The 11,280-nt window shown below is 41.3% G+C and overlaps 1 protein-coding gene across 1 annotated transcript in view; it reads left to right on the top strand.

Annotated features, from left to right (window-relative positions):
- Window positions 1-9,804: 9,804 nt before the first annotated feature.
- FGF10 (fibroblast growth factor 10) overlaps window positions 9,805-11,280 on the top strand; it is a 76,412-nt gene continuing 74,936 nt past the window's right edge. Inside the window, exon 1 of the mRNA XM_069492669.1 lies at window positions 9,805-10,129. Coding sequence (XP_069348770.1) covers window positions 9,805-10,129 — 325 coding nt within the window. The remainder of the gene's footprint in view (window positions 10,130-11,280) is intronic.

Here is an 11,280-nt window from a genome sequence, read left to right as displayed (position 1 = left end):
GCCCACACAGTCTCCTTTGTTTTCTAAAATAATGAATCGACATCATGCCTCAGGGAAGCTCCAAATGCTCAAGCTTGAAAAGCTTGCTCTCTGCTGATTATGTAGAATCTTGGTGCAGCCATCCAGCCTTAGGTTTCTAAGCAAAATAACAAAATTATTTTTCCTCTTGGCATAAAAGTAGACCCAGAATTAGGTCTCTGCCCCAAGGGAATGAAGAAAAAGGGTTAACTTGACACAGAACACAATCCCAAGTCAAGGACAAGAGCTCTCTTTACTGTTAGTGTTGTAGTATTGATAATTAAACAGTGGCTGGGTGCAGTGGCTCCCGCCTGTAATCCCAGCACTTTGGGAGGCCCAGGCAGGAGGATCTCTTGAGGCCAGGAGGTCCATATCAGCCTGAGCAACAAAGTGAGATCCCTTTCTCTACAAGACTAAAAATTAGCTGAGCATGGTAGCATGTGCATATAGTCCTACCTACACCAAAGGTTGAGGTGGGAGGATCCCTTGGGCCCAGGAGTTTGAGGTTGCAGTGAGCTATGATTGCACCACTGCACTTGAGCCTGGGTAACAGGGTGAGACCCCCATCTCTAAAAATAAATAGATAAATAATCAAATAGGGAAGGCATTTGTGCAAAACAAACTTATGCATTTGGGAAAGAAACAGAGAAGCAGAGGAACTGCTTTTATTTGAGTATACATTCAGAACTTTCTGGAACAAACAATAAAAATAGACACCTGAAAGAGAAAAATATAAAAAGACATCAATGCAAAGTATCACTGTCCTTTCTGCCATAGCCCCTCTTAACATAGATACACGCCCCCCTCAACTTTGCTAACTGGCATTTCTGAGATTCAAAGTACGAATCGCAAAACCCAATGCTTTCCTATGCACAGGATTGTGTTGGAAGATGGAAATGAGTCCTGGCTCTACCATGTATGCAAGTGACTTCATCTTCCTGGACTTGGACGTACATATACAAGGTCCATGTCCCTTTCTACTTCCTCCCCTTTCTTGTCAAACTAGAGAGCAGAGACCTCACATGTCTATTTATAGAACACTTAAATTTCTTTGATAAATCAACTATTCAAAATTGCTTTCCAATTACAATGGGCTACTTTTCCTGCTCTCAAGCAATTCTTTTACTAAGGCTATTTCTGTCAGTCTAGCAGGTGACCTCCAAAACCGACAGAATCTAGCCTGAATACATATAAATAACATTTATCTGTTATAGGTAAATATTGAACTGTGGAAAAGTTGTTTATGTAAGTCTGTCAGCTTTCTTACTATTATTTTTTAATCAATTCCAAATGATCTGACAGGTTTTTTTTTTAAGGATTCAAAACAAGAAGAGATGTCTAACAAGAGGTCCTTGAAGGTGTGTGTGTGTTTGTGTTTGTGTGTTTGTGTGTGTGTGTATATAAAATGACAGGATTGAGCAGGGTAATTTACCACAATTAAGTTTTAAATTGCAGAAAACACAAGATTAAAATATTTCTCACATATATATGTCCCTATTTTACCCACAGCAAATAAAGGTGAAACAGTAAAAGAAATACCAGCTAAATGAATAAATCCAGGAAACATTGTTATCTAGTGCTATAAAGTAGGAAGAGTATACTCTAATCCACCCACAAGTAAGCAAATGCATGTTTCTTTCTTACAAGTTGGCCAAAGAAATATTTCTAAGTCCTTTCTCCCTCTGCCAATAAAATTGAAATATCAAACCAAAATATCCAAACCTCCACTGATAACCAAAATAGGAATATGAAAGCCAGAATTTAGACCTAACAGTATAGGCAAGAAGGAGCCATTATCAATTCTTGTGCAGAAATGAATTCGAAAAGGACATATTTTTGAACCATTAGCCTGGGAGCAGTCTCCTTCACCCGTAACTCGCATTCAAGGGATTTATCAAGATGCTTTCCTAATTTAGGGATAGCCCAGTATGTTCTGAACCATAGGACATGATTTTCTAAAGGCACAAGTTGGAATAAACCCTGAGAATTTTCCAACCATCACATGCTAAATGTCCCAGAGAGAGTCTGAAATGTTCCCTTTCTCCCTCCCTGCCCCACAGGCTCAAAAGGGGCCGCTATTATTCTTGGAAGTGTATTATATTCTTAAGCACGTAAAGGCTGACATCCTTGTCATTTGCTAGTTTTAGTGCACATGGGGCAGCTTCCTTTGAGTTCCCAGAACTTTTTTATTTCACCCGTACAGGCAGTAGGACTAAGAGAGTTAAATTCTTTTCCAGCTATATAGATTCAAAATTCTATAATTGCCCAAGGTGATAGGTGAAAGGATGAAAGACAAAGCCTTGATCTGGGTTTTGTACATTCTAGGCTATATTGATTTCTGTAAGAAGTCATTTGTCTGTGAAATTTGTGGAACTGACTAGATAGTAATCAAACCACAAAATTATCTGTACATATATTTTATCTTGGGATTGTTGGTACTGTGCCCAGCCTTTGCATCTAACTACACAATTCAGGAATGCTTACTTCTTCATTTTTAAAGAACTGTCTTCAGTTGAAAAACAACGTTCAAACAATAGTTCTCAGTGGGCCAGAAAATAATGCTATTAATTTCCCTCCTTTTTTCTATACCAAACTATAAGCAAGGGTCAGTGTAACATGTTTATTCACAAAAAAATTAATGGTTTTAAAGATAAGTAAAGATTTATATTAAGAAATATTTAAAATTGTCAAAGTAAACTGAAAAGAGAAAGTTAATTTTAATCTAAAGCTTTAACTTCAGCTTTCTACAAATGTTTGTCATTTACGATCATAATTTCTACTTTATGAATTCCTTTTCTGAAGTCATTTAGGTACAAGTATTTTACTGAACATTCAGCAATAAAAATGATTTACTCATTGATTTTGGACCTCAAAAATCATTAGCTAAATAAAAAGCTCTCTAATAATCAATCAAAATATAATACTAGGTTATGTATTTCTGAAGGGCAATGCCATGTGTCATTATCTTTTGTACAGTTCAAAGAATCTAGCATATCACCAAGCACAATGTGCTTTGTATTAAATTGCACTTCTCTGTTATCTTGAATATCCACAAAAACCACATTATTATGCACTGGTTACTTACTGAAGAAGGTGTATATGGCAGTCTGCAGTCTGTCCTGAAGGACAAAATTCCTTCCAGTTGATTCAAGAGACTTTAATGAAGTTACCAGTTACACAGGTATAGGTACCATTAAAGGAACAAGCAAAGATGATGATGTCAGACCAGCAAGAGAGAGAAATTGTCACCACTCTTCAAGCTAAAGCAGGAGGGGAGGAAATACTATGTTATGGATGTCAGTGATAGCTGAGTTCTGGAGGCAAGGCTCCTCTGGTGGGAAATGTAGATCTGGAAGGCTACAGCCACTGCCAGAAAAGTAACACAAACAAAGGACAGGAAGAAATACCTAGTTTTCTCTCCTTTGGTGAGCTGATATGAAGATCCCATTCTCCTATTGACAAAACCTACAGCAAGTCATCTGTCAAAGAAACACTGGTGGTGCATAATATCGGCACAGAACCGAGCAGGGGAGAGAATGAATCTGGGGATCAATCCAAGAAAAACCAGTACAGAAAACATTACATTCCCTCAACACAATAATATTTCTGTTACTACCAATTCATAGAAAATACATCTTCTTTGTTAAAGTCTATTTAATAGAGGTAAAACATGTCAAACAGAATGGAAATCAGGTCAAATTACATTTGATAATATGTATGCTTTAATAGGAGGTACAGAGAACAGCAGATGAATTAGGGAAATTTTATTGGGAAGTAATTAAAATAATAAGCTAGAAGACATGAAATATGTGTCCAGGAGTTGAGGAGCAAAAGGAAAGGAGAGCAGGTCAGGTTGAGTTGACAGAAAGGAAGCGCCCAAAATCACCACACTGTAGGAAAAATCTAGAATGAAGGATTGTGCCAGGGACATAAATCAGAAAAAGATCAAGATTCGATCCATCCTGAAGCCAGTTTCCCTTAGCTCTTTTTGTGGGAAAAAGGACAACCAGAAAGAATTTTCAGGGGCTCTTGTTTCTCATCACAAATCTCTCCATCTGCTTTCTGAGTCCTAAGATAACTTGATTTTGCCCATCACTAATGATAAAGTACCTAAATTCATTTACTCTTTCTTGCATGCATTATTTTTACAAGTTGAGTTGCTCTGTCTCATTTATTAAAACAATCCTGCACCCCTTCTAATGTCTAGCTAGCACATAGTAGGTAATCAATAAGCTTTAGTTGAATAAAAACTAGTTAAGTGAATGGAACGAAGAAATGAACACACTGTGTCTGTTGCAGCAAGACATCAAAGCTGTAAAAAATAAAATTATAATCTGCCAACTAATTCACAAACATAAATGGCTAATATCAGAATGTTTAAAATTTTGCCATAGGTTAAAGGACTAAGAAACCTAGAGGTCTTGAACTGGAAGGAGGCACACACCTACAAAGGGACAGCTGAGAACACAGAAAACAAACAAAACTCTTCAGTGACTTCACAACTTTGTCAAGGGAGGGTTCTGCTTACCGTCAGCTGGGAGGGGACAAACAGCAGCTTTGTGGAAATACACTTGTTGTATTGGGTGCCAGGATGCAGAGTTCAATTTCCAGGAATTTTTGGTGATTTATTGTACGTTTTAAACATTCTCATATATAATTTTTTTCGTTCAGAAGATCCTTTTCACCATCTTGGCCATCTTTCTGTCTGAATAACAGATCATGAGTCCATTTGAAGGGGAAGAAATAGAAAATTTACCTTAATTTTAAACTGTGAAAAAAATATTTAGGCAAACACCTACGTTTTGAAATATCACACTGCTTTATGAAAACTTAATATTAGAACACAGCAAGCTGGATCAAATTATAAATCTACTTTTCTAGTAGGTGCCATCAATTTCCTGGAGGAGAACTTATAAATTCAGGTTTATATATGTGTGTGTGTGTGTGTGTGTGTATAAATAAATCCTTGGATATCCTGAAAATAAGTGGTATACATTGCTTTCTAATTGCATTCATCACACAAGCTGTGATAAAATATTCTCCTTTGCCAAGCCTATATCAATATTTATTTTGGCTACTCAGCTGGTGCTTAATAATTCAATGCTAAACTACTTCATTTATTTCTCTGGCTAATCTATTGCAGCAAAGATATATTGATTTTCCATAACTAAAGCCTCTAACCCTTCTTATCATTTCCACTCTGGCATCTCAAACATAACAGAGTGATGAGTGGTCAATGATAAGAAAAGCATCAGGGAGGAAGAAAAAAGAAAACAGACAAGACAGGTGTTGCAAAAATTAGGGTAATAGCCCAAGGTCTATCATGGGAGTTCCAAACTCTGTTCTACTACTGAGTGACCTGGGAATCAGTTCATTCGCCTATAAAATGCATGCATTGGATTCAATTATTGCTAAGATTCCCACTGGCTCTGAAGTACTGCACTACTCTCTGTGGGTTAACACTTCTTTTCCTTCCACTTGAAGCTACTAATTCAAAAAAATAATAATAAGATATCACTACTTCATTTGCACAAAGGTCACTAATTATAAGAATCTTGTCTAGCTGCAGCAGGGGAAGCCCAAAAGCTCTTAAAACTTGCAACTCCTATATCCAAAAGGGAAAATGGGGAGGGACACATACTCGAAAGAGCTGCACAACATGCTTAAAAAATGAGGCCTGCACATGTCTAAATTGCCGACCACCCTGGCTGACTTTTGACCTGACTTAGCATTATTTGAAGCAGCTTACTGACACTGCCAATAACATCACACATAATAGAACACACATCTTGTAACTGAACCACAGGTAGTATTGAGCAACATAAAGAATCCAGGAAATACATACTTAAAATGTAAAGTGCTCACAGAGTAGCCACTGAAGGATCTGGTAGTACACAGATTGCTTCTCTGAGGTTCAAGAGCCACGTTTTAGGATTCTTCAATGGCTGCTGCCATGGACTTGCTTTAAAAATCCTCAATCATTTCTCAAGACATCACATTTAACAAAGGGCCACATCTAGTTCTCTCAATATAGAGTTAGCCTAATATTACTAGATATGTTTAGGGCATAGAAATAAAGCATGCCTTCCAGAAGTTGGATAAAAGAGAAAAACAGCCTTTTAGAATTAGTAGGTACCACTCTAATCTGAAGCTTATACTGTCCTTTTCAATCCTAGCAGAGAAACAATTAATAAAGGAACCCATTAAGACCTGATTATTGCTGCTAAAAAAGGAAGGTAGAATTTCAGTCCTTTGAAGTAACTGAGAATGATTCAGGCCTCATTACAGAGATATAATCTACATTCATACATTTATGTTAGTGATTCAAATCTATTGGGAGAGATTGAATTCCGTTAAATAGTGCATCTTTCCTGTGGAACTTTTCTCAGGCTTTCTCGGGCTAACCTAAGAGGTGACCTAACAATGCAAAGTAGTTGGGTATTTAGGGCTTCAACTGTGCTATAAAAGAAAGGCTGTACAGAAAAGAAAAAGAAGAATGAGATATAATCTAAAAAGCTATGTCAGCTTTTCCTTTGGGCTGTTTTGTAAATGCCCTTCCTGTCATCATGCTGTACAGAAGAGTGGCGAAAGGGCTCTAGAACTTTCAAACGCTGCACCTGCTGCAACTATGTTTTAATATGGAAGTTTTATAGATGGCTTTTCCCTCATTTTAGAGTAAAAATAAAACTTCTAGCTAAAAGATCTGAATAGCTTCTTCTACTGGAGCAGAAAGTTGGTAGGGTGTGTGTGTGTGTGTGTGTGTATGAGAAAGAGAGAGAGAGAAAGAGAGAGAGACAGTAGCTTTGGGTTGGGAGGGTGTCCAGTGTGAGTTAAAATTTTTTGAATCCCAAGCTGGCATCAATAGTGTTGGTTCCCAGTGTAGAGAAACCCCAAAATAATAACTTCCTGTGTTTTGTAACTTTTCACAGCAAAGTTTCTATTGTATGGTTTCATCAAACATAATTTTTAAAAAACATGTAGTTTTAATTAGTTGTGAATCCAAACATTTGGATTCTTCTGAACCATTGGGCTGAAACCCAAATCCCTTAGAAACCCTGCACTTGCTTTCAGACATTTTTCCGATTAGGTATAAAGCTGTGAACTCGAAAATTGGAATTAGCACTATGGGTTTACTTTTCAATATCCATGCTTTAAAGAGCAAGATTTGTTTGACGTATGCTTTTTCATTTGCTTAACTTTCCAATTAATAGCTACAGAAATCGGAGCTAATTATATTAAAGTCAAAAATCTGTGATGTTCACCACATTGTTGAAATCTTCTGAAAAAACATTGCAATGAGTTATAAATAATGCAATTAAAATCTTGATTCTAGCATTAAATGAGTCTATTTAAAGGCTCTGAATGCACAGGAAAATATAATAGAGCATGCATATCAATACATTTTCAAATCACTAAATATGTAATTGGGTAATCATTCCTAATGCCCATCTCTAAAGCTAAATTTTTAATTTCTTTGTATTTTCCTTGCTCCACAGCCAAGTTTGAGGCCAAACCCACATTATAGGGATTCTGGCTTGTTTTGTGAATACAGGCTCTTCCGATTAGTTCCCTCCAAATTACAGATGCAGTTGTTAGACTCTCCAGTTCACCTTGAAGTGTTTTCCTGTCTTAGACTGACAGACTATTAGGTTGAACCATATGAAATTGCCACTTTTGTAGGTGGAAAACCCTAAAATGTTGACAGTTTCATAGGCTTCAACAAGACACAAATGTCTAACTGCCTTACATAACAAATGCTTTACACCAATACATGTTTAGGCATTCCTTCTAGTCAAACTTTGTCTAGTTTAGAGTCATTCCTAAAGAAGGGGTCTTCTAGGATCTTACTCAGATTGGAACGGATTATCACGGTATTCCCTTCTTTGTGCCTCTAAACTCTTGGCAAAGGCTTTCTAGCCTTGGACTTAGTTCTGTCTGTACCTGGGTCGTCAGCTAGTTTCTGTGAGCAGTGCGGGAGCTGGTGACGGAGTGTGTGTGTGGAAATGTGTGAGAAGGAGAGAGTGACTGGTAGTGCAGTTATATTGTAAAACAGAACCCTTTAAATATTATAATTGAAGATAGAAAAAAAAATGCCCCTTTATGACAAAGCGCAAAGGAAATTGCACAGAAAAGAAAACAGACAGCAGGGTATTCGACCAAATTGTATGGTAAAATCTTTGCGATCTCAATAAAGTGCGTTCGCTTTGAAGTGCACGCGTGATTCAGTAAAGGACTCATGTTAGCAATTAGAAATCGGTTATTTGGGTCCCTGATTTCATTTGCGCCGAGAGAGGCGACTTTTAAGGGTGACGATAAATCTCCCTGAGCTTAAAAGTCAGAGAGGGCCAAAGTGTGAACTTTTTACTTCAGCAACGGAAGCGAGAAATCAGTGATTCATTAAAGCGGAGACCTCCTTGGAAGCTGGCAGAAGAGGAGGAAAGGAAGCTAATTAATGTCTCCCTTTTCTGTGCTCGCTCTGACCAGTTTATAATTTGCTGCTTTGGAGGGTTTATCCTCAGCATCTTCTGCTTTCTCCCCAGCCCTCCCCGCTTCTGGGACTGAGAGAAGGGGGGAAAAGCCAGCCAAGCACCAGGCTCCAGGTGGCTCTCAAGTACTTCACTGCCAAAAGAAAGAGGGGGAAAAAAACAAGTGAGAAAGGGGCTCCGCAGAGGGGATTGGTGCAGCCCAGAAGACAGCAAACTTCGGGAAGCGTGAGGACACAGTTCGCGCCGGTGGCCGGAGCAGCGAGCACAGCACGCTCCGGCAGCAATTAGCCCGGGCTGGAGGCACCGGCCGAGGCTGAGGCTGAGGCTGCGGCGGCGGCGAGCAGGGACCCGGCAGCCCCCGAGCTCCGTGCAAAGGCATCGCGCTCTCTCCTCGCTCCCCTGCTCTCCCCCCTCCCGGCCCCTTCCCCCCTCCCTCTCCCTGGCGTTCCCAGCAGCCGAGGGTTTCAGATGTCCCACCGCCGTTTGACCCCCTCCCCCCGCTTCTCCACCCCTGCAAATGAGGTTTGACCGGCAGAGGCAGAGCCCACCTCTGGCTTAGAATCACTGACATTTAGACTCCGGGCTTCAACCTGTTTACAAGCGGGCTTTCCAAGAAAGGGGGTGTGGGGGATAGGGCCAAACAAAACACTAGCCGCCGTCCCCCCAAACCAAAAGTGACTTTCCGGAGGCTTCAAATCAACAGGCACCACTAAAAAGAGAAAGGAAGAGGGGGAAGAAAACAACGGCGACCGGGCAGCTGCCTGCAGTTCTGACAACTCCAAGGGGACACCCTTTTAGAAGTGGCCAGCAGGCTGGGGCTCTGCCGAGAGGGACCAGAAGGTGCCAACCGCAGAGGGGCGCAGATATCTCCCCACACCCCCACCCCACCCCCTTTGGGTTTTGTTCACCGTGCTGTCATCTGTTTTTCAGACCTTTTTTTGCCTCTAACATGGTGAAGAAAGGAGTGAGAAGAGAACAAAGTAACTCCTGGGGGAGCGAAGAGCGCTGGTGACCACCGCCACCACCGCCACCACAAGCTTCTGCTGCTGCGGCCACCCACGTCCACCATTCGCCAGCGGACTCGAGAGGCGCAGACAGCGAATCCTAGAAAGGAGCGAGGAGAGTCGGCTCTTCCGAGGAGTTATGGATGTTGGTGCATTCACTTCTGGCCAGATCTGCGCCCAGAGGGAGCTAACCAGCAGCAACCACCTCCAGCTGTTTCCTTGCCTTGCACCAGGTCTTACCCTTCCAGTATGTTCCTTCTGATGAGACAATTTCCAGTGCCGAGAGTTTCAGTACAATGTGGAAATGGATACTGACACATTGTGCCTCAGCCTTTCCCCACCTGCCCGGCTGCTGCTGCTGCTGCTTCTTGTTGCTGTTCTTGGTGTCTTCCGTCCCTGTCACCTGCCAAGCCCTTGGTCAGGACATGGTGTCACCAGAAGCCACCAACTCTTCTTCCTCCTCCTTCTCCTCTCCTTCCAGTGCGGGGAGGCATGTGCGGAGCTACAATCACCTCCAAGGAGATGTCCGCTGGAGAAAGCTATTCTCTTTCACCAAGTACTTTCTCAAGATTGAGAAGAACGGGAAGGTCAGCGGTACCAAGAAGGAGAACTGCCCGTACAGTAAGTCACAAATGCGTGCTCCCCGTCCTTCCAATTATCCACCCCCACCCAACACGGGGGGCGGGGGGGGAATCTGTTCCAGATGTGGCCAGCTAAATATTTACGTCCCCAACCCCTGTAAAGTGATTAAGTGGAATACTTTCACACTAAATCAACGCCCCCCCCCCACCCCGCATATACATTGTGCTGCCTGATTTCCTCCTCTAGGCGCGCTCTCTCCACACCCCCACCCCTTGCCACCCCATCCGCCCCTCTCTCCAGCCTGTCACTCCCTGGACCTCGCAGGGCGCCCGAGAGGGCGGCTGCTGTGCGAAGATGCCCCGTTCTGTCTCCACCGCCCTTCCCCACCTCATCCAAAGATCTCCTTTTCCTTCCTTCTGGATATGGCTCAAGTAAACACATTTTGTTTCTTTTCGCTGGCAATCTTGTTACGAGTTTTGGGACAGGCTCCTCAAGCTGAAAATAATTACCCGCTGTCAATTATAGGAGCTTTATGGGAACTTTAAGAAAGAAAAGTCAATTCCACTCGTTACCCACCCCCATCCCTTTACCCCACTACCTCTAGATAGGAGCGAAAAGCATTTTTCTGGTTTTGATTTCTTTTTTTCTTTTTCTTTTCGTCCTCCTCCCCCTCCCCTTTTTTTTTGGTCCCTCATGTTGGTTTGAATGATTGCAGTCCATGAAGTTAGCTTTTCAGGCAGCACCGCTGCTATTTGTCTTCTGCTGCCTTCCCTCTTGGTAACATGATGCTCATGTCTGCATTGTCAATAGCGTATGTGCTGCTTTGTGGTGTCCTGTTGTACTGTTTCTTCTGAAACCTCTCATATTGCAGAGCCATAGTACTACAACATTGTAAACATCTGGGACTGGATTCATACAGACCTCACACAAATTTCATTGTCATTCTTTTATTTTCAAAGTAAAAGTCGTAAGTCTGTTTCCATGGCTATAGTTTATCCCAGAGTGTGAGGTTTTCTCCTCAGTATAAATTATGCCTGGGATCCTTAGAAGTGTCTTTCTTTCTTTTAAACTGTTTCTCTCTGTTCCTTTCCTTCTCCCTCTCCCTCTCTCTCTTTTTTCCTTTTAGGATTGTGGGCTGGATAGGGGGAGGGAGAATGAGCAGAGAAGGGGTGGATATTGTGTCTCTTCTT

The sequence above is a fragment of the Eulemur rufifrons genome, chromosome 17 (assembly GCF_041146395.1).
Source record: "Eulemur rufifrons isolate Redbay chromosome 17, OSU_ERuf_1, whole genome shotgun sequence".
NCBI lineage: Eukaryota > Metazoa > Chordata > Mammalia > Primates > Lemuridae > Eulemur > Eulemur rufifrons.
Note: the sequence above shows the minus strand (reverse complement) of the source record. Positions and strands in the feature narration are given on the sequence as shown.